The 25023-nt window shown below is 35.4% G+C and overlaps 1 protein-coding gene across 3 annotated transcripts in view; it reads left to right on the top strand.

Moving 5' to 3' along the window:
* CSMD3 (CUB and Sushi multiple domains 3) overlaps positions 1-25023 on the top strand; it is a 539260-nt gene that overhangs the window by 56236 nt on the left and 458001 nt on the right. For all 3 annotated transcript variants that reach the window (XM_042869066.1, XM_042869064.1, XM_042869063.1), the window contains exon 2: positions 22126-22348. In XM_042869066.1, coding sequence (XP_042725000.1) covers positions 22126-22348 — 223 coding nt within the window. The remainder of the gene's footprint in view (positions 1-22125; positions 22349-25023) is intronic.

The raw sequence follows: 25023 nt of genomic DNA, 5'->3' as shown, positions 1-25023 counted from the left end.
TGATATCAGTAGAGTGGACATGTTTTGTCTTATTTGCCTTCCTATTTTTCCCACATTTTCAAAAAATATTTTTAAAGTCAAAAAGGAATCATGTAAGGGATCCCCTGAGTCCTTAGACACTCAGGGATCCCCAGCATCTGTCCTCAGAGGCTCCCGTATCCTTGTGCTTCAAACACATACATACATGCACATCCAGACATAACAATGATCTCTCAGTGAATCCCAGACCAAAGGTCCCAACCTAGCAGCTTGCTGGTACCTCTTGGCCAAATTGCAGACTAGATAAGTATGTATGAACTACTGAGGGGTGTCTAGTCTCCTTCACCTTCTCTCCATCTCTCCTTTTCTCTCCATATTTTCATATTTTTCCTCCTGAAATGACCTTGATTTTTCCCCTTTCCCACCTTTTATTCCTGTCTTAAATGTCTCACTATGTCTTGCACAATGCCAGAATGATTTCCTAGGGTAATCTGTGGCAAGGGCTCAAATCTCTAACTAGAGTGCTGGGGTTCTTGTTCCTTTATGTGTATGAAGACAAGCCAGTTATCACAAAGACTAATATTAATGCTTAGAAAATGGCACAGGTAAGCACATATAGGCACAAAACACTTACTATTTTTTCAAGAAGTCACAAAATTATGAAATTACATCTTTCTCCTAAGTGGAATATTGTGAACCTTGGAACATTGAGAGCCTTCCACAGTTTAAGATTGACATCAGAATTGCATGGCTTTAGTATTTATTTTACTTTACACAGTTTTATTTCAGTAGTCTTTACAAATCTGCTCTGTAAGCTGCAAAAATGAGTTCTGTCTTCCAGAAATTTCCTAGCAGACATGAGAAACACCCTTGCTGAGATTGATTGCCTTGCATTAATTGTTTTACTTTCAATTACATAGTGTTTTATTTAAACAGATAAAGATTTCACTAAATAAGCATATAGCAGTAAGCCATTTTTGAAGAATTCTGAGTGATATGGCAACCCAATACAATAATCTCAGCATTGAGGTTTATCTCCTTTACTCTGTAATACATTGAAACACATAACCAATTTCAGTATTTCTTGTAATGCTAATTTGTTTTTTGTTTGTTTTATTCTGTTTCAAACTCATTGACTGTGAACATTGTTCTTTAGCTCCAGCTATTTCATTATGAAAATGTGCTGTTTCTGGATTGCACTGTTTTCTAATCCAGACAATAAGATACTGGGAGTAGTATTGCCAAATGCTGCAATACTTACATATTTATATGCTTTTATGATTATGTATAATCTCAGCTGAAATTCTCTTGAAGCTGTGGAGAAATTACAAGTATTTCCGCTATGCAGCAAGGCCTGTTCTGAAGAATAGTGGACAGACTAAGTGCAAATGGCAAATATAATTATTATAGTTCACAGTAGTTTTCTTCTTGCTCTCTACTTCAGTGAGGTCACTATAGTTATTTTGGTAAGATAGTCTAGAAAGACAAATAAACAACCAATGACATCATATTAGCCATGTTATATACCAAAACAGAATTTGTTCTATCTCAATGGTCTGAATTGTTGGAAAGAAAAAAAATAAGAAAAAGTCCTGCAGAAGTATGGGTGCCTTCAACTTTCTTTCTTTCAAACCAGAGGAGTTCTAGAAGGAGGAACCTACTGTCAGCAGGTTCACAATTCAGTTCAAAGTTTTTCATACTGAAGTGGTTAGGTCTTATGTATTTCTAAAAAATAAAAAATAAAAAATAAAAATAACAATAAAAGAAAAAAGAAAAAAAGAAAAAGGAAAAAAAGAAAAAAGAAGAAAAAAAAAAGAAAAAAAAAGAAAGAAAGGAAAAAAGAAAATGTTGTGGTGTTGTTGAAAACAGGATTTGTATTAGACTTCCACAAGCTTTCACAGGAAGGGAAAATGTTGAAATAGCACAACATTTTATATTCTTACACACTGGATTCAGTCAGAGGCTCATGATTTGCTACTATTTCAGTTAATAACAGAAGTGCTTTCCTCCATTCTTTCTTTCCTTTGTTCTGTGAAGGAGAGCATGTACTGATTCATTGGGAAGCAGTAAAGCAATCATAAGAAAAAAGAAGACACCTGTTTGTCTCTATTGGATTGCTAGTGAGAAAAATATAGATCAATATGTTTGGATAACAACTAGAAGCAGAATATTTACCAGAAAGCCTTAACCTTTAAATAAATAAATGCTTCAGGTATTAAAATGGCTATGACAGTCATCAAAGTGGCTCTGTAATCAGATATAACAGTGTGATGAGTATCACTTCAACATAGAAAATAAATATAGCAGAAATACGGAAGAAAAGTTTATAAAGCAGTAATTTACTCCATCATTTTTCTCTATGTTATTAAGTAAGAAATTCACGATACTGGAAAATATACAGAGATTCAGAGGCCTTGATGCAATCAAGAAATATATTATTTGGACTGTCTAATTTCATATTCATTGTAATTTAGTAGTTGTAAAATGAAAATATGAAGAAAGGCTGTATCTAGTGGATTTTGTGATGAAGTCAAATTATTATTATTCAAGTGCAACTCCAGGTAGCTGTTCATACAATAGCTTTTTGTATGTTGTTCTAAGTTTAAGCTAGGAAGAGATTTCCAAAGAAAGGGCATTGGAATACTTTTTTTTTTTTCTTTTTTTTTTTTCTTTTTTTTTTTTTAATCTTAGAAATTCCAGAAGTGGTAAAATAGTAGCAGGAGAGAAAACCATGTAACTGTAATTTCATGATCATGTAAGATATTTGTGAGGTCAACTCCAAAAGTTATACCTCCTTTTTTTTAGGTTGGCCCATGACGTTAGAGGCAGATGTTGGAGACAGGGCAGTAAAGACAACCTTGCCAATGGTAACCCATTACATTTTGTTTCTGTGTGACAGATGGCAGCTGAGGAGCAATCTGACAAAATGGTGTCTGACACTAAAATGTGAATGAAGCAAGGAGGTTTAACGGAATACTTCCATGTGGAAGAAATTTCACCTCCTAGTATTGATTGATGCTTGATGAATGCTTGTGGAGATCAAACAGTGGTTGTTAGCACAGTGAAGCAAGGAATGGTGCATTTCAGCAGTGATGACAACAATATGAAAGACAAATCATATTCTGGATCATCTACCAGATTTTCACAAGTATGCAATGCAGTCTCTTGTTCATAACTGAAAAAAGTGTTTAAGTAATGGTGCTTACTATGTTGAAAAATAATGTTTCGTAGCTGAGACTTTGCTGTATCTAACAGTGTTTTTGTATCTCTTTCACAAAATAAATAGGAAGCATTAAATTTGGAGCGACCCACATACAAATTAACTTCAGGAATGTGACTGCTTATACACTTATGAAATGTAATTATGGAAATCCTTTTCTTTCCTTTGAAATAGCTTATCTTCCATTTTAAGTGAACTCATATTCAAAATTTTTTTTGTGTGTGCATGCATGTGTATGTATGTACTTCTTTTGCAACTTTACAATGTATAATTTCTTTAATAAGGATAATTAGGTAAAATAATAGCTCATAGAGCTTCTTGTATGAAATAACTGAACTATCATTTAATTGTGTCACAGTTTTATACATTATATATCTTCTACATTTCATTCTCACTAATATATGTTAAAATGCATATTCTCATTCAGCTTCACATGCCTCTGCATAAACCTTTTCCTGCAGTTTCCTTATTGTTTTTGTTTATGAATGCAGTTAAACAATTATCATGTTCTATACCACGGTACTTTGCTTAACTGCATTGTATTTATTCCCGTTAAAGACAAACGAGGAATTGATTTAGTACTTCAGGTGAACAACTGTTAGAAGCATTGATTCAAAATAGCAGCATTAGATTACTTTTGTGCAATCACTTCTTATTTTTATGCTCTTAATTTGAAATATTATTTAGATTGTAGCTCCAGTACTTAACATTAATAAATAAAAATATGTCCAGTTTGCTTTCTGTTGTTTCTTAGTTGTTCTTAGCACAAGTCTTGTTGGACTTTTCTTTCTCTTATCTTGGTAAAGAGTTGTTTTTTTTTTTCCCATTAATTTTATACAAATTAATTTTCATTTAAAAATGCTTTAAATCGTATCAATCTATGCTGTTTTTCACTCACTGTCATTTTCTCAAACACCTTTTCTGGTTCTTATGAAAATCTTCCTGGCCTTTACATCTCAAGTGATTTCATCACAGGAAAATTCTGACTTTTTTGTTTACTCTTTTCAAAAAAAAATTAAAATAATAATAATAATGCTTTCATCTTTCTCCATTTTTAATATTCGAGACAACTTAGTCTAATACACATAAGCAATCATTCTGAGGTATTCTATGTTCAGAGGAAGTTAGAATACTGAAATTTGATTCATGCTTTTCTCCTTAAAAATATATATGTATCTATATTAATTCTGTAGTTCTACTCACCTCCTAACTACTGCCTGTAAAATAAGATATTTTTCACCATGTTTTGCTTCTCAGTTTACTGTCCTTAAAAGGTTTTTGTGGAAGAGCTTTTTGGACGTTCAAAGAAGTCATACTTCTTGTTGCTTCTCTGTGACCTATTTTGGTGACTCTGTTCTCTAGACATACTTTTTCTTTGTTTTTCTCACAGTCTAAGTTGTTTTGTCTGTTCACATAACCTATGAATTATGCTCTTCTGAATGTTACAACTTTCCTGTTTGTGTTTATCAATTTTCCAAAAAATGAAGGATGAATATATCTTTAGTTGAGAATATTACTTGCTGGAGCTGTGGCATCTAATTCACTTCATTTTATCTGTCAATTTAACTGGAAGATTAAAATTAACAGACAATTTTATATCGATCTGGCTGACCTCAAAATATATAAACTGAATAATACATGTTTTTGTTTACTTTCTGTTTTTTGGAGGCAGAAGTCATGAAAGACACCTAGTAAGGCTGTTTGGAACAGACGTCTTCTAATTGTGATCTAAATGCTCTGAGTGCTGTTAAGGCTCTCGTACCATACCTAGACACTACAGCACACTGTCCTCACCCTTGTCCTCTCATTCTAAAAGTATAACAATTGCAGGAATAAAACAGGAATTTTACTAAGCATTTTTTACTTTATTATAACAAGGGAGAAAACAGTACTGGTGACAAAGAAGGAAAAGACATTTCATTCAGAAGTATTCTAATTTTGCAGGTTGGACATTTTTCTCCCTTATCTCGGAGAATAGTTTTTAAAAAAATACACATTTTCAATTTTAAAGTGGATATTCATAGATGTTTGAGGGCAATACACTTTATTAATATAATTGTGTAGAGCAGTATTGGCTCTCCTTTTCTCTTTTCTTTCTTTCTTTCTTTTTTTTTTTTTTTTTTTTTTTTCCCCCCTTGGATTATTTTTTCAGGTGGTGTGGTTATCTTAGCTCAAAGTAAAAGTAGCTATGCCATTCTGTATTCACTGAGGTCTTATCCTCATGAATTAATTATTAGGATTACAGAACTCCTCTCTCTAACTTTTTCAATAAATATTTTGCCGTGATAAATCCCAGGAAACATCATGTTAGAGAAAACGTAAGAGAAACATAGCAAGGAATGTCATATTTTTTGAACCTGGTAACTGCTCAGTGTAAATCAGTAAATTTTCTTTCATCTTTCTTGAGCTCATTAGCTGTAATAAGCTTCCTAATCTGGGTCACTCACTGAAGTGGAAAATTCACAGGATATGATTATACTTACCTGTTGTTAAGATTTAAGGTTTTGTGACCTCTAGAGACCTATAAGGATAACTGTAGCCAGTGTTTCAACACTTTTCTGTGGGCATTTAGAAAATCTTGTAATTCAGACACATGAAACACCCCAGCACATTTCTTTACTATATCTTGATGTTAGCTTTCCCCCTTAACAGATAGTGCAGGTCACAGAAAGATTAAATAGGCAATAAATACCCATAGTATTAACAGACAGATGAAGTGATGTTTGCTCTGAAAAAAGGTTTTAAAAGTGATCAATTGGTAATTAATTAATATTTTATTTTCTCTTGCTCTGACATACTTTTTTTTTTCGTTTTACACAATTTTAAAGAACGATTAGGAAGATGATGGAAATTGTATTTGTAAATATTTTAAAAGCTGAAAATAACAGTACACAATTTACTGCAATATAAATTTGAGCAAGAAAAGAATTCAGGCAACAGATAAAAGCAAAGACTGGAAAAAAATAGAAAAATGTAGTAATTGAATAAAGCAAATATTTAATGAAACAAAATAAAATAACAAAAATGGAAACAGGATGTATAAGGTTTAAATGAATTCCATAACTTTATTTTAATTTTCCTTCTGTAGTAATATACTGTGATATGATATCTCAAAGAAAATGATTGTAGTGGTGAAAGGAATGAGTTTTAACAGTGGGATAAATTGGTAACAGTTTTATTTCAAAAACTGAGGTGTCTTTAGTTTTAAGTGCAGTATTTATCACTCAGCAGGAAATCTATTATGCAGGTTGGAGTTACCTGATATGTTTTCCTAGCTGTAGATTTTACACATAGTGGGACTTTCAGTATTTATGGGTTTAAAATTAAAATAAACCCAGAATCTTACAACTTTATGAAAACGTGAGCTTTAACTGTTCGAAAGGTGCGCAAGAACTTCTTTACAGTGAGGTGACGGAGCACTGGAACAGGCTGCCCAGGGAGGTGGTGGAGTCTCCTTCTCTGGAGATGTTCAAGACCTGCCTGGATGCCTACCTGTGCGACCTGCTGTAGGGAACCTGCTTTGGTAGGGGGGTTGGACTCGATGATCTCTGGAGGTCCCTTCCAACCCCTACAGTTCTGTGATTCTGTGATTCTGTGAAAGCAAAAAGAAAAAAAATTGATTTGACTTAATCTTGTCTACAGGTAAAAAAAAATGAAGATCAATTTATTATTGCCTGGACACATAAAAATTATTTAAAGAGATTATTTCAATTATTCTTTTTTTATATCTGTTTATTTCTCTATATGCAGACATTAACCCTATGAATATCTAAGATTGCAAATATTCATTAATCAATTCTGCATGAAAACAAGCACAGAATGTTTTGTGTCTTTGGTTAAGAGTATAATTAACTGTTGCAAAATCTATGATGATATCCATGAGTCATCACTGATCTTTCCTGATAAAGTACTATAAAGAAGAAAAATATGTGTTTTTATAAGGGAATAATTTACAAAGAGAAGAAATTTAAATCTTCTGGTTTTCTTAATTATAAATACGATTTTGAAACATACTTCAATATTATTCAACTATTGCATTTCATAAGATTGAGAGAGTTTTCTATTTTTTTTTCACTTATTTAGAATTTCTGATTAAATATCATATGCTTTCTTGGTAGCAAGTGAATGATTTTTCTACAGATGTTTTGTGAGCAAAATTCTAAAAGAAAAGAAGTAATAAGGTTAAGAGAAAGTAGACCATGATTCCTAAATGAAAGTTAAAAATATGTGATTTTTTTAACATAAAGGGCAGGTCTGACTCTAACCAGAAGATTTTTAATGCCCAGCATTTCTTTATGCTTGGAGGTGTCTTTTAGAGTTAATCTCTTGATTCAAAGAATATCTAGTGGAAAGGTTTATTTTATTTCTGCTTATTATGCCTAAATCTAATGTAAACAAATTAAATTTTGAATGTAAATTTATTTTTATTTTCTCTTTAACCATATGTAAGCATTTTTCAGACAAGTATTAATTCACTTGCAATCTTGAATGAATCGTTTTGAAGGTAACCTTTGGATTGCCCTGTCTCTTTGTCTTCCTATTTTATTTTGTGTTTGTGAAGTACTGTGGGATTATCTCTGTACTTTGCTCCTGTACATATGCTGTGCTTTCAGAGACTACAGGTGAACTTTATGACAAGATGTCAGTCACAAAACATAAGCTTTTTTATTATTTTTTTTCCCATGGAAATCTGCTTTCTTTAGGCTTTCAGATGAGTTTTACCAGTTACTCTGTTAATCAGCTCAAATCACTATAGCCTTCATATAGGGCTTCATATTACATATTCAAAGATCCTTTCCAATTTAACAATTACAATCTTAGAAGCATACAATTATAGCTGAGTCTGGATTTCTGATTGCACTGAGCAGCAGTTGCATTCCCTCCTCCCACATAAATCATATGAATTTTGCCACAGGAATTCATCAAAGTCCTTTACTTCCAAGAAGTAAGTGCTATTTGAAAAAGTTGTTAGATTCACTCTGCATAGATTCAAGCTTATTACACTGCGTTGATAACTTTGTCACATATCTCAAATTACAACAAAGTAATTAACAGAGACAGAAAATATGATTATCTTTTTTTTGAGAATTCTGTAATTTCCATACACACTGGGTAAATTATTCATACTGGGTGTGGATTCTATTTTCATTTCACTGCACTGATAGCATAATCACACTCCTAATTATAGCGATAGTAAATAGAAATAGAAATAGAAAAGAATATACTACTCCTCATTTCTGTAAAAAATTCTATTGGCACAGTAGGCACTAATTGAAATTTTTTATTGCATCACATTTCACATGGATATAGAAGTTTTGCAGCACATGAAAAGAAGATATTTTGTGTAGGAAGAAGGAAGATACAGGGTTACTGTTATTATTATTATTATTTTAAGTGAATACTCTTCTTGCTCTTTAGCCCTTTTCAAATGCTCGTAGTTGTTCCTTTAAAGCTGTTGCTATTATTCACTGATGTGATATGAGCTAGAGCATTTTAAAGAGGGCATTCCTTTGCACCAGCAGCAAAGCTGATAAAATTTGCATTGTATTTTTCTTAAAGAGCTGGTTAAACAGTATTGCTGTTTTTCACTGTTCTCTTCTTCACTTCTCTCTACCAGTGTTACCACATCCACATAAAGGTCTGATTTTAGAATTTGAGACTCTGTCCTGGAATTCTCTGTATCTTCCTCTCTTACAAAGGGAGAAAGTAGGTGAATATCCTACTGACTTTCTGCTCCCCCTGGATCTGGAAGAAACACATTGCAGTAAAGGAAGACAAAAAGTAATCAGGTCTTGTCATTACCAACAAAGTTTGCTGGCTTCACTTTGTATTGACGGAAGATGCAGTCCTTGCAAAACTAGCAATCTTGCTTTTGTGAATACTACAGTGAGAGTAGTGGTGACAGCAACTCTGTTCTGATACGTATGAGTAGGAATTGGAGACCTGAAATGTGCCCTGCTCAGGTAGCTCACCCTTCATGAAAGGCACAGGAAAATAAAGCACTATGAACATTAGAAGTATAATTTAGATGCCTTGGGAAGCTCTTTTGGGAAAATAAAAGGTATTAATATAATAATTTGAAATCACTAACTTACAAAGTTACCTTCGGCAGGATTCCTTTGCTTAACAGGAATCATTTTAAAAGCAAGTTAATCTATGTACTGTCTCATCATAATCAGTAGAGACTTTATGGAGTCTATTTATTTGATTGTATAGTCTGATATGTATGAGTAGGTGCAATTGAACTTATTGTTCAGCATTCCATTGACAATAATAGGAACCTTGTTGTTAGGACACTATAAACAGACACATTTAATAAAAATCTGTTCTTGCCCCTCATTTGTAAGCAGATGAAAGCAGAATAGATGTCATTATAGAAACATGAAGATGACACAACACTCTAGATTGCATTCAATAGACAGGATGGTGGATACACTAGTCAGAAGATGTGCAATTAAGACTGAAAAGATAATCTGCTGGTACAGAAGCAAAACATACATTTGGCTTTAATACTGTATAATAATTTCAGTGAGAGTTAAGACTCTAGGGGGACGCAGAAAAGCAATGCCTGAAATCAACTTTTATATACCAGAATATGCTATGAACAACCAGCTATTTCATGGTGTGTCATAGAATTGTATCATAGAATCATAGAATGGCCTGGGTTGAAAAGGATTCCAATGATCATCTAGTTTCAACTTCCCTGCTATGTGCAGGGTCGCCAACCATTAGACCAGGCTTCCCAGAGCCACATCCAGCCTTTTCTTGAATGCCTTCAGGGATGGGGCATCCACAACCCTCTAGGCAATCTGTTCCTGTGTGTCACCACCCTCTGAGTGAAAAATTTCTCTTAATATCTAAAATAAATTTCTCAGTTTAAAACCATTCCCCATATCCTATCACTATCCAACTATGTCATTTCTACTTACACCAGAATTTCACTTTGGCAGTATGATATCTTAATAAAGTTGTATATTGATATACCATCAAAGAATACGTAATTTAGAAAACTCATTAGAAGGAAAAAATTATGAAGTTATATTCAGACATTACAATTAATTATGCTTCCAACTGCAACAACTATCCCTGAACACAAAGTGCCAGACAAGGTCTCTGGGACTTATTTCCATCTATTCTTTGAAGTAATCAGTAATTTCTTTGCATATGACAAAGAGCTTGAGAACAAGAGTTCATGCTAAAAAATGGTAGAAAATTACTCAAGAGTGGAAGTGGTTGGATTTTAAATATTTCATTGTAAATCCACATTTGTCTGACTCTGTATTTGCTGGGCATGAAATTGTGAAGATTAACACACTAACTCTCTCCTACACTACGAGAGATACCTTCTATTTATTTCCATGGAAACTACAACAGATATGAAGAACATAGTAACACTGTTTGATTCTCAGGTATAAAAACTGTTTTACAACATAGTAAACACCATTAGCTATGCATTTTTTGTCAGTGATGAACAAGAGCCTCCATACTGCATTTATAAAAACTATACCAACAGAAGTGGTCCATTGTTGCTGCTGCCATTGCAAAAACATACCAACAACCTCTCTCTGTGCTATCATCCATAAATGTTCAGCAAGTATCAAGAATGTCAGTCGGTACAATTTTTTTTCTGCGTGGAGGAATTCAGTTCCTCACCTTGTCTTCATATATGCTGCTATGTCAGATGTTATTTTTTCAGACTGCCTCTCTGCTGCCATCTGTCACATAGCAAAAAAATAGAATACTGGTGGGAAGGTTCAGCCCTTGCTGCCATACCACGGATATTCACATCTGATGTCATAATTCAACAAATAATTTACTTTTGCGCAGTCCTCATATTTACTTTAAGATGCCAAGAGGATCTTTTTTTTTTTTCTTTTTTTGATTATAAAATTAAAGCATTCAGTGTTAAGGATCCCCCTCCTGAAAATTTTGTAAGGTAAGGCATTGCTATTGTCTAATATTCAATACAAAGATACAATATATTCTGTCTGAGAAAGTTATGAAACACTTTTTTTCTTGCTTAGCACTGAGCAAATTTCAATACTGTGCTGAGATTCTTTGCTACTAATGCAGTGGAGTTTGTTTCAAAGTAATATCTTTCTTGTTTGGTCTAGTTTGTCATGTTAGATGGGATGATTATTCATAAGATGGTAGCAGTATTACCAACAATTTTTTGGAAATGTGGGATGCTGATTAATTTTAGAAATGCTACTAACAAAAGCAGATGTCAGTACTGAAAAATTGATGAGATCCAAAGAGTGAAAAGATGAAATAAGCTAAAACCAGAGTACTTAAATTAAAATATATAACAAAAAATTATATATGTTACTAACTTTATAAGAGGTGACATAGAACTTTGCAGAGTATTAATGACTGAGAGGGAGAAACTGAATGTTAGAAGTTGTGCCTTGAGCCATTACCTAACAACTCTTCATTAAGTTTCAAGAAATAACTAATATAGATTTTCTGTGTGTACTGAAATAAGATGAAACTCAAGAAAAAAACTGAGGACAGAAATATACATTTTTCCTGGGCATTAAGTACTTGTCTACTTCGTGTAATAGGCATTTGTGAATGCTTAGTACCTAGTGCATCTGCCAAAATGTCAAAATTTCTATCAGCAGATGCTGTAAAAAAGTAAGTAATATGCCTAATTTCCTTGTTACATGCAAATGGACAAGAATACATTCAATCAACAATAAAATCTCTCTGTTTACAAGAATAATTTATTAAAACAGAATCATATAACTCTTTTCTCCAGCAGTTTTGCCTGCTAAGTTCAACTATATTATCAAAGTTAGAATTATTGCATTAACATTTTGCCACCCATTTCTGTGTTTTTAGTGAGATCTTTTTGGACGTTTTTTACATTCTTACATAGTTTTTATATGTTCTTTTTCTACTGGAATTTCTCATTACCTTTTCTTGTAATTTTGCTTATCACAAATTCAGATTATTCAGCATGGTTGATTAAGCTTGGGACAGATGGGTCTGTTCAGCCTGGAGAAGAGAAGGGCATGGGGAGATCTGATAGCAGCCTTTCAGTATCTAAACTGAGCCTATCAGAAAGGGGACAGACTCTTTAGCAGGGTCTGTTGTGATAGGGCAAGGGAAAATGATTTCTAAGAGAGGAAGTATTTAGGCTATAAGGAAAGGAACAGGTTACTCAGAGATGTGGTGAATGCCCCATCCTTAGAGACATTCAAAGTCAGTTTAGGCTGGGTTCTGAGCAATCTGATCTATTTGTAATTGTCCCTGTTCATTGCAGGGGAGTTGGACCTTTAAAGATTACTTCCAGTTCAAATGGCTCTATGATTCTATGATTCCATGAATATAAGTTGTTGACAGAAATACAAAGAGTAACTGTCATTTACAGTTAACAAAAGAGATTTTGTTTCACACTGGAATAGTAACCAAATAGTATCCAGAGTAGCTGGATTTTTGTTTTTATTTTCAAAGAGGAAGGAAAGAATGACACCAAAGATATGATTAAATATTTATTGCTCTTTTCCCCCTTTTTTTTAGTAAATTCTAAAAGCTTAACTTAAGTTTTAACTAGAGAAGAAGAGAGAAGATTCAGATTTTCTTAATTGTGATTACTGTATATAGTGATTTCTGCCACACTTTGTAATTGTGCAAAATCAGCTGGGATGGTTGAGTCAGTCGACATCCTCTTCCTTGCCTCTCTCTCTTTGATTCACTGTCATAGTAAATACAGCTGCTTGTTGAAACTGCTCATCAGATGGAGTTTAAAACCCAGTTACTCCAGTTACATAAAATAATGTTCTTAGAAAGACTTCTACTCACTAAACTTTGTGTCTGGTTCAGTGCTCTTAATGACAGGAAATTCTAGGCTGTTTTATTTTAGAAAAGCCCTGGAAACTTCAGAATGGTTTAATAATAATGCAGTTTAATAATGCATTGTTTAAACCATAAGCAGACTTACCACAACATGGTTATAATTATTAAAAAGTTTAACATAAAGGATTTGATACAAAGCTAAAATTGTTTAAAATATGTAGCTTGATTTGAGATTCTTAGTTTAGAAAATAGAACTTTAAACAGAAAACTCAACTGAAAAATACAATATGAATATTCAGCTTTTGACAACCTCTAATTTCAAACTCCTTCCATGATTTTATTTTTGGGGAACTACAGGCCCATCAGCCTGACATTGCTGCCAGGAAAGGTTATGGAGCAGATTATCTTGAGGTACATCACATGTCATGTAAGGGACAAAGAGTGGATCAGGTAGAGCCAGCGTGGGTTCGTGAAAGGCAGGTCCTGTCTGAACAACCTCATTTCCTTCTAGGATTGAGTGAGCCACCTGGTGGATGAGGGAAAGACTGCTGATGTAGTCTACCTAGACTTCAGCAAAGTTTTCAACAGTCTCTCAGAGTATTCTCCTGCAGAAGCTGGCAGCCCATAGCTTAGACAGATAAACTCTTTGCTGGGTAAAAAACTAATCAGTCTCTTCTCCCGTGTAACAGCAATAGGACTAAGGGGAATGGCCCCAAGTTGCACCATGGGAGATTCAGGTTGGATTTTAGGAAATATTTCTTCTCTGAAAGAATGGTCAGGCACTGGAACGGGCTGCCCAGGGAAGTGATTGAGTTACCATCCCTGGAGGTATGTAAGAAATGTTTAGATGTACTGACCAACATGTTTTTTGGGGGAAAAATTCATAATAGGGGGATGGTTAGACTGGATGATCTTAGATGTCTTTTCCAACCCTGGATGCTCTGAGATTCTGTGATTCATTTATAGGAAATTTGTCAGGAAACTGTTAGTTCACCTGTTTTCCTCACATTCAGATGTCCACAGCTCTTTCATTTTTATAGTATTTGCATAGTATATAATTCAGAAAATGAAAACCAGAAACCAGATCCTGCTATTCCATGCAGTCAAAACCCATATGTGTGTCTATCTGTCTAATTATGGATATTTTTCTTCCTTCACTATGTCTTTGTAGTGATCTCTATTTCTCTCCCATCTTATCTTCTGCTCATCTTGCCCATCATCAGAAAAGTGGTAATAATTTTTTAATATGTTCACTAAAGAGAGGAGTGAGATATTGCCTATTTAATTCAAATCTGGTTCCTATTTAGTTGAAAGGAGTTTTTGAGGATTGTTATTTTTACTCTTTGGAGTATATCAAAAACTGTATTTTTTCCAACTGCTGCTTCTCAAAGCATTTTAATTCTGCAGCACTCAGGTAGTTTAGGCTGCTGTATAAAACATGTCTCTTGGCAGAGAAACAGATCCATAATTTTTTCTTGATTCTCTAAGCAACGAGTTTTTTAAGCCATTTACAATCTTGTTAACATCACTTCAAGCCAGCATCATATTTTGCTTGATAATGTTTATTTCCTATCTTAAAGCTTATTATAAGGTGTTTTGTTTTTGTTAACCATTCTGTAGTTTTTTGTTTTGTTGGTTTTTTAAATCCTTTCTTTTTCTCTTCTTCTGAGTTTAGCTAAATCTGTGACATGGTAGGATTATGGCAAAAGCTTTTTTTCCTTTTCTTCCTTCTTTCTTCCTTTTTTTCAGAAATTAAATCTGTATGGATTTATTTTCAAATGTGACTTTGATATTATGTCCTCTTTAGGGTTGCCAGGAAACTGAGAGTCATGGACAAACTCCTGCTTGCACCCAGTTCTTTTGACTTTTCAAGTGGAAGGGTTGCAGGAAGAGTGGGTAGAAGGAGAAAAAATCAGGTGTTCAGAGGGTCAGAAAGGCACTTTCCATGATTTGTTGTCCAAAAATGAAGAAGACATTGCACAGAATGTTTATTCTTATAGCTGGAAGAGAAGCAGGGTGTCAAAATACCGTTGAGATCAAAAATTTATTATTTGAATCCAAATAATCTGATTCCCCTGCATGTTTGGCAGCATTACTGTGTGTGAAGGTTATTAAATATGGCAGGCTTTCAGTCCCAGGGAGGATTTTTAATTCATTCTATGATGAAATTCCAAATGTCCTTTCTTGCTTTTACGTCTACTTCAATTGCCCAGATGGTTGTTACATCTGAGAGATTGCTATTTTCTGGCTACACAAGCAGGAAGGCACTTTAAATCAACTGATCTCTTGTTTAAAAGGCATCTTAGAGGAATAAGGGAAAACACTGATATATCTTTAGAAGGAAAGTTAATTACATACTGGGGCTAAAATCCTGAATTCAGACAACTTGTTGAAGCTAGACTTTCATTGCACGGCAGTAGTAGCAATGCTTTTAAAACAGAAACACGAGATTATTTCCTGTCAAGGAGTTGTGGAAGAAAAAAATAATAATAAATTAATGCCTAATGGTAGACAAAAATACAGCTTGTTTTTTTAAAAAATGACCGTCTTCATCTGTTGGATGACATAGAGGATAATAGGTTAATGTTATGTCTTTTAAAGTTCCCCAAAGACTGATGACACTACTGAAGTTAATGCTTTTTTTATTTTAGTTATAGGATATGGCTATTTTTTTTTTCTGTTGCAGAAAGTAAAATACATTTTTTAAATGAATTTTAATGACAAACAATATTTATTTCAATATATTTATCAAAAATATTGTGAATGTTTTTGTTAAACACCATCTAGTTTCTGTGTTGGCTATTTGCAATTCAGCTCTTCAAAATGGAGTCCACGTGAACATGAGCAATCCTTCCATTTCCTAGACCTAAGGTTGTTTGTTAAAATAAAAACATTCTCAATGTTGTCACAAAGAGCAGAATCTGTTCTTCCTCTTCCACCTTTCACACCTGAGACCTAGAGAATACTAAAATCTTTATCAACATTTTCAGGCTATACCAAAGAAATTAAACTTTGGAGGAAAAATAGTACTTCCTAGTCTACAGTAATGTTTGGTGTTCCACACCAACTCCAACAAGTTCTTTAAAACGCTGGAGAGCAGAAGCAAACAATGAAAGAGTTCTTCACCTGGGGAAGAATAACCACGTGCATTCAAACTTACAAGCTAATCTGTTGAAAAGAAACTCTACAAAGTAGGACCTTGTTGTCCTTCTACCTTACCTAGTAGAAAGCTCACTGTAAGAGCTGCTGTTCAGGAGAAAATGAAAGTATAAAAGATTCTTTGAGTACTGAGGTTAATACTCATGGAACTCTACATGAATAGAAAATAGTTTCTGAAACAGTAGCAACAGTAATGCCTTCTATCTGGTGTGGATCCCTATCTTACTGCAAACTACCCTGAAGATGCAGAATACTTCTATTCTGTTGCTCTGTGGTTTTAGAGTTGCTGCTTGTATGTGCAGTTTTCACATTGAGCACAGGAGGAAATTGAAACTCAGAAGGTACAAGGAGTTTACATTGTTTTGGGAATGGACACCAATGAATGTCTTCAGTGTAAAAGTCAACTCCTTTCTCAAAGCAATGTAAGGAAAGTATACAAACTGCTAGGCATGTGAGGAAGGCAGAGAAAAAAGTGGAGAGTAGGAAGGAACTAAATCCAATATGTTATTTTAAGTGCTAGGAAACTCCTGAAAATATTATGAGAAACCACAGAAGCAAGTGGTTTCTCAAACAAGAGGACAAGGCAGAATAAGAAAACAGGAAGGATAAGCACACAGGCACTATAAAATCTAAGATGATCTAAGATAACAGAAAAAGATCCAGTGCAACAGAAGTAACCTAGGAAAATATTTCTTCCTGACTTATGGTCACCATGAAAATGACTTTTTGTTTCTTGTTGTCAAAGACAATAGGCAGATCAAAGAATATAAATAGAAAAAGCTGTTGCAGAAGAATGTGAAGAAAAGACAAATGAGTAATTTTGATGGATCCTGAACAGAGGAGGGACACCAGATGGAGGGTGGAATAACTTTGCAAATAGGTAGATTGCATGCACAAAAAAAGGGAGATGAACACAGATGATATAATTAAGGAATACTACGAGATAAGATTGACTTTGCTTTAAGTTGTACGGTAGTGAAAGAGATGAAAGATCAGTATACATAAAAATACATAAATATATATGTGTATATATATCCTATGAGCAGCAAATCTTCCATTTTCTCAGTTTGCTCTTTAAGTAAAAGATAACAAGTGCAAAATAATTCCTTAAAAAGAAGCAGGCAAGTACTTAGTATGTTCTTAGGGTGCTCATCCAACACGATATAGTTATCTTACAGTGATGACTGCTGTCAACAAAGGAAATCAAAAAAAAGGTGTGGAGAACTTGGAAGGATGGCGCTGTGGAAATATATTATGAAACAGTATAGTTGAAGGAGCAAAAGAAAAAGATTACTCTATGCTACCAGTATAGTTATGAGACATGCAAAAGCAAGGAGTAAAGATTTAGAATATTATTTGTCTTGATACCGTGACTACCAAAACTACTATCTTGAACTTCAAGAGGGCGGACTTTGACCTGCTCAGGACGCTTGTAGCACGGGTCCCTTGGGAGTTGCTCCTCAAGGGCAAAGGGGTCCAGGAAGCCTGGACGCTCCTCAAGGTGGAAATCCTAAAGGCGCAAAAACAGGCTGTCCCTGAATACCGTAAGGCGAGCCGTAGGGGGAGAAGACTGGTGTGGATGAGCTGGGAATTACTGTCAAGACTCAGGAAGAAAAAGAGAGTCTATGTCCTGTGGAAGAAGGGACAGGCTACTAGGGGAGATTACAAGGAAGCTGCAAAGGTATGCAGAGAGGAAGTCCGGAAGGCGAAAGCCCATCTCGAACTTAGATTGGCCACTGCAGTAAAGCAGAATAAGAAATCCTTTTACAAATATATCAATGGCAAGAGAAAACCCAAGGATAATCTCTGTCCTTTAATTGATGCAGCAGGGAATGTGACCACAGATGACAAGGAGAAGGCTGAGGTCCTCAACGCCTTCTTTACATCTGCCCTTAATAGTCAGACCAGCTATCTTCAGGGCACTTTGTGCCCTGATCTGGATATCTGGGCTGACATGCAGCATATCTCCCCGGAGATCGAGGTGGAGACAGTTAGAGAGCTCCTCCTCCATCTGGACAGTCACAAGTCCATGGGACCGGATGGGCTTCATCCTAGGGTGCTGAGGGAGTTGGCGGGGGTGATCGCTAAGCCGCTCTCGGCTATCTACCAGTGCTCCTGGTTGACTGGAGAGATTCCAGAGGATTGGAGGCTTGCTGATGTGACTCCCATCTACAAGAAGGGCCATAAGGAGGATCTGGGGAACTACAGGCCTGTCAGCCTGACATCAGTGCCAGGGAAGGTCATGGAACAAATCCTCCTGGGAGAGATCACACAGCTTGTCCACGGGATCAGGCCCAGCCAGCACAGGTTCATGAAAGGCAGGTCGTGTTTGACCAACCTCATCTCCTTCTACGACTGGGTGACCAAACTGGTAGATGAGGGAAAGGCAGTTGATGTAGTCTACCTAGACTTCAGCAAAGCCTTTGACATGGTCTCACACAGTATCCTTCTGCGGAAACTGGCTGCCCATGGCTTGGACAGTTTTACCCTCCGTTGGATAAGGAACTGGCTGGAGGGCCGTGCTCAACGGGTGGTGGTCAATGGAGTGAAGTCCAGCTGGAGACCTGTTACAAGTGGTGTCCCCCAGGGGTCGGTACTGGGGCCCATCCTGTTTAATATCTTCATTGATGACTTAGATGAAGGGATTGAGTGTACCCTGAGTAAGTTTGCAGATGACACCAAGTTGGGAGGTAGTGTCGATCTGCCTGAGGGCAGGGAGGCCCTGCAGAGGGATCTAGGTAAGCTGGATCGCTGGGCTGAGATGAATGGGATGAGGTTTAACAAGGCCAAGTGTCGGGTTCTGCACTTTGGCCACAACAACCCCAGGCAGCGTTACAGGCTTGGGGATGAGTGGTTGGATGATTGTGAAGAGGAAAGGGACCTGGGGGTGTTGGTAGATGCTCGGCTGAACATGAGCCGACAGTGTGCCCAAGTGGCCAAGAGGGCCAACGGCATCCTGGCCTGCATTAGAAATAGTGTGGCCAGCAGGAGCAGGGAGGTGATCATCCCCCTGTACTCAGCACTGGTGAGGCCGCACCTCGAGTACTGTGTTCAGTTTTGGGCCCCTCACTACAAGAAAGACATTGAGGCCCTGGAGCGTGTCCGGAGAAGGGCAACGAAACTGGTGAGGGGTCTGGAGCACAAGTCTTATGAGGAGCGGCTGAGGGAGCTGGGATTGTTCAGTCTGGAGAAGAGGAGGCTCAGGGGAGACCTCATTGCACTCTACAACTTCCTGAAGGGAGGTTGTGGTGCAAAAGGGTCTGGCCTCTTCTCCCAGGCAAATAGTAGGACCCGAGGAAATGGCAAGAAGTTATACCAGAGGAGGTTTAGGTTGGATATTAGGAGAAACTTTTTCTCTCAGAGGGTGGTCAGGCACTGGAATGGCTGCCCAGGGAGGTGGTGGAGTCGCCATCCCTGGCAGTGTTCAAGAGGCTCCTGGATGAGGAGCTACGAGAGATGGTTTAGTAGCTTGTGGCACTGATAGGAATGGGAGGGTGGTTGGACTGGATGATCTTGCAGGTCGTTTCCAACCTTGTGATTCTGTGATTCTGTAATAGAAGGCAATGAATATTGAATACGGAGATAAGGAATGAACTGATGTTACTGATGTTTACTGTGAACACAGACTGTGTGACTCCACAGTCAATCAAAGAAAAATTGAAATCAGGAAGAGCAGTGGTGTTTTATGATTTCACAATACATTAATCCACATAAGACTGATGAGATTTAAACAACTGAATTTTGACATCTAGTAGGAAACTATGAAGAGAACTTTGAATCACACTAACTAGTATAAACACCAGAGGTGTTGAACCTGTTCACACTTAACTCACTAATCATTTTTCTTTTCTAGTGTAACTTAAATCTTTCAAATTCTTTTTCTCATGCTTTCAATAAAGTCTTGCATTTAATGAAAAGAGTTTGCAAGCAAATTTTGTTCTGAATCCTAGCTGTGAATTCTAGATGAAAAAGATCACAGTCATTACAGTAGACCTTAACAACAGATTTCTGGAAAAGAAGTTAAACTGATATATGTAGAGACTTAGCTATTTAAAATGTCTTTTTCAATGACTATGTTTGGAGGAAGAGCGGGATTTCTATGAAGTGGATCATATGATGTGTTTAGTTATATTTAGTTTTGCAAAAAACATCATTCCAAACTATTTCTGAAATCCTAAATAAAATAACTTAGGTTAAACAATAAATAATATAAATATATAAAACTGACTTAAAAGTAGTAATGAGGAAGAGAGATGTCAAAAGTGACAAATAAAACAGACTTTTAGCAATGAATGCTAAAGAACAAATGAAAGTGTAGTCACTGATGTGAAAATATATTCTTTAAGCTGACTGGCATGAAAAAGATAGATAAAATTTACTACATGTATAGATGAGGCAAATGAATCCCTAATAACTTTCTAAGAAGATCTTCCACTCAATCTTTGTTTTACATATCTGTAATATACAGATAATAAACTAGTAATCACACTTCATACTAGGAATATTTTCTCATACTGAAAATAAATAAGGAAAGTGTGATAAAAAAAAACTGTGCCTCTCTTCTGTTGTCAAGAAAACTTACATTACAGTGTAAACATTTAATGTATAAAATCCTAAAAGACTTCTGTTTCTTACTTCAGAGAAAAGTTTTCTGTACATTTAAATGCTCAACATGAAGGCAAACTTGTGAATGTGCCATAAAGAAGATGATTTAATGAGCTCAAATATATCCATGTGTGTATAATTAGAGAATGACATCTCATTTGTTTGTAGTTTGTTATGAAGTATAATTCATGTTTCTGTGAAATAGCATGCTGAGCAGCTGCTTCTCTCTGTTGATGAAATCTCCCTGCTAGTGGAAGTTGCTTGCTCTGAGCAAGAGGAAGAGATGTTTCTGGGGCATAAAAGCCAAAGCAGGGGAACCGATCAAATTTTTAAAGGATCAGTTGTCTGGAGAAGGGCTGCAGAAACAAATATATATGTGTGTTTATGTGTATGTATATACATATATATATATAAGGACATAGAACAATTAAGAATTGCTGTAACTGAGATTTAGGACTGAGAACAAGAGCATAGAGAAACCCATGAGTACTCAGTAACCTGAGGGCATGTTTTTCTAATTATAGTTGTTTCATTTATTTTATTTTCCTTAGAAAAGAGTTTCTCTGTGCAGAAAAATATTTGCTAGCATTCCAAGAAAATCTAACTTTTGAATGTGGGAACTATTTTAAACATTTTGGTATATTCATATTAAAGGGAATCTATTGGCAGCTCTGTCCTTCAATCTTGATGCATTTGGGTATCAACCTATAGGCTGCTCACTGTTCATATTAATATTTTATTTAAATAGACACGTTTGGTTTTTTTCTGGTTACAAATACACAATAGATCTTCTTTACATGAGATAATACAGAGTTGTAACAGATGGCGATTTGACATTCAGCCTTTAAGTGCACAGTTTTCAACCAAGAGAATTAATGTTCAGAAAAAGCTTCTTCATAATATCCTTTCAGTCTCTTCCTGGCTGAACTGGGTATGAGCAGCAGAAGGTTTATGGTTTAATCTGTAGCAGAACTGCACCAAAACAAAGAAAGTCATTGACTATGCAGTGGCTTCTCATCCTTTTTACAAAGAAAAAAAAGAAGGAACCAATACAAATATTTTGTCTCATATTAAGTCATAGATGTTGTCTACATCAATTTACAAAGACACCACCATATGTCTTTATATAGTGTTATGTAGTGTAGAAAACACGTGTTATGCTTGTTTTGCATTTAGTTTCCATGACATATTAATATATAGTCTTCACCTTTCTAAACTCAGTGTTCGGTGAGAATTATTTTGATAAATTTATAGAAACCATGAATTGAAATTATATTTTTTAAAGAAGGTGATTTAATTCTATTTATTTATTTATTTATTTATTGCTAACTTCTGTTTCTTTGTTTGTTTATTTGTTATAGGATTTATTTATACCTGTGGTGGAACTTTAAAAGGACTGAATGGCACTATAGAAAGCCCTGGCTTCCCATACGGATATCCAAATGGTGCAAATTGTACATGGGTTATAATAGCAGAAGAAAGAAACAGAATACAGATTGTCTTTCAGTCTTTTGCTCTTGAAGAAGAATATGATTATTTATCATTATATGATGGGCATCCTCATCCTGCAAACTTTAGGACAAGGTAAATTATAAATATTATTGAAATATAGCTTGTATTAAAAAAGTATGGGGATATAATTAATCTTAAATGCCTCTAAATTGTGAATTATTTCTTATTTAGACTATAAGGTATGCTTTGTCCTTATTGATTGTTCTAATCTATTTATTCTAAGATTGTTCTAATCTGTTTGTACTTTAATTCTATTTAATGTACTAAAGAATTAGCCTTCATAAAAGTTATTGTCTCTACAAAATGAATTAAGAAACATACAGTCATGGATAAATGAATGTAAAGTGAAAATGAGGTAGTGAAAATCTCAGTCTACATGATCTTGTGGAACTTTTGCAATTTTTGTGACAAGAGGATCTCTAGAGAGATTAGAAAAAGACAGTTTCTTTTGAAGTGGAAAAATGTTTTTTTCTTTGTTTTGTGTGTGTCTGTAAGCATCTTCTCACACAAACGGATCAAAAGAGTAAAAAATTATTTGAAAAATCAAGAGCTTAATGAATCCCAGAATATAATTTTATTAGTGTATCATTCAGAGCCGTGACATAAATGTCCACTTCTGGAATGCTGTAGTTTGAGTGAGATACATTTTCAATAGCAGTGTAAATCGTATTGCTCATATATTTACTACCAATATTTATCATATTTATCAATGCAGCATATATTCTCATTCAGGAAGCATCCAGTTTCATTTTCGCTTGCATAATGCTGCTCTAAAAAAGGGATCACACAGTCACAGAATCAATTAGGTTGGAAGGGACCTTGTGGGCAGGGTTGCCAACCACTTGATCTGACTGCCACTAGATTAATCATGCCTTGAAAGCCTTCAGGAATGGGGCACATGTAGCTTCTCTGGGCAGCCTGTGCCAGTGACTCACCACCGAGTGAAGAATTTCCTTCTAACATATAATTCAAATCTCCCCTCTTTTAGTTTAAAGCCATTTCTCCTTATCCTGTCACTGTCTGCTCGTTGAAAAAGTGAGTATCCCTTCCACTTACAAACTCCCTTCAAGTACTGGAAGGCCACAATGAGGTCTCCCCAGAGCCTTTTTCTCTCCAAGGTAAACAAGCTCTGCTCTCTCAACCTTTCTTCGCAAGAGAGGTGTTCCAGCCCTCTGATCATCTCTGTGGCCCTCCTTGGACCTGCTCCAAAATTTCTGCAATGGAGCTGCTGATCAAACTGAGGGAAAAGAAAAGGAAGTACGCCCATATTTCCTGTGGAAATCCCTGTGGAAGCAGGGATTCATGGCCTTGGAAGAAAAGGGATAGGGTTTCATAATGTTAAATATTGTATAGCAGGTATTGATTTACTGATAATAATGTAAAAAAAATAAAGAGAGGAAGAATTCCAATCCAGAACCTGTTCTTCACAAATAGGTAATACATTACTAGAGGAAAATCAGAACGGTAAAACTCTTCATCTCAAGTGCAGGTTGTTAATTCTGTTTTTCAAATGCATAACATCCAGTAGATTTGGGAAAAGAATGGGAAGGGTGAGAAGACAGTGTATTTTATTTTTTATCTGTTTGCATTCACAAAACGTAATCAAATTTCATTTGTCATCATTTCCTTAATCTTATTGAAAGAGGTTTCTGTACGACATAAAGAAAATTCACAGTTGGGCTGTTTGTGAAGATCATGGTCACTGACTCCATTCCCATACAGATTTATATATCTCTGATTATTTTTCTCCTCAGATTTGAATCTTGTTGAATTTTTCAGTTATGAACTATCTTCAGTAATTGCTTAACAGACTTAACTGGTAAAAATGACACTAAATGGCAGCTAAACAACCATAAATGAAAGAAAAGAATGTCAGATATGGCCATAAAAGAAAGTGCCCAAATATCTACTTTTATCTTTTATTTTATTGTATATGCTTGATCAAGCATATTGAATATGCTAGATATTTGCCTCAAACTATAAATAGAGAAAATTGAGAATAATTTAAAGCTGAGAAGACTATATATGTATTTATATTTCTATAAAACATATTTTTATCACCTAAAAATAAAGGCAGTTTGCAGAAAAAAATAGTATTATTGTGTTTGACTAAGCTTTCAGTATATTTCATTCTTCTGAGTATTTATATTTTCTCCCAGCTTGTACCAGAATGTTCATACAGCAGGTAGGGACAGTTAGGTAGCTGAGGACCAGAAACCCTAGATTGTAAATTGGTATATAGTCTGGACATTGGGGATGAACTGCAACAGAGTCCTAGGGCCCATGTGTAGGTGCAAGTGGGAATTGCAGCTGAAGCTGATCATGGCCAGGAAGGCCTGTTGGATTCCTTCAGGCCTTGATTTAATATCTAGGACAAAATAAAAGGCAAGATTTGGATACTGCACAAAAATAGATAAGGGACTAAGTACGTGAGTTTTTCTCTGACTACTCTTCATATTACTCACTGAATTACTCACTCATATAGAAACAGCAATTAATTTTAAAACATGCAGTTAGTATTGGTGATATGATATATATATATAGGTGGCTGAGAGAATGACAACCCCAGTAGTGACATATCCTTGTGTTTTACTTTACAACGTATATAATTGTTAGTACACCTATTTCTTAAGAAATTCCTGAGCATGGTATTTAATATACTTTCAATAAGTACCAAAGAGCTTTATTTTCTATTTTCTTTCTCCTCTCCTCTCCTCTCCTCTCCTCTCCTCTCCTCTCCTCTCCTC

This window comes from Lagopus leucura, unplaced genomic scaffold, assembly GCF_019238085.1.
Source record: "Lagopus leucura isolate 7727_CA_CO unplaced genomic scaffold, USGS_WTPT01 Super-Scaffold_100002, whole genome shotgun sequence".
In the NCBI taxonomy this organism is placed as follows: Eukaryota; Metazoa; Chordata; class Aves; order Galliformes; family Phasianidae; genus Lagopus; species Lagopus leucura.
This window is presented reverse-complemented; position numbering and strand designations above follow the sequence as displayed.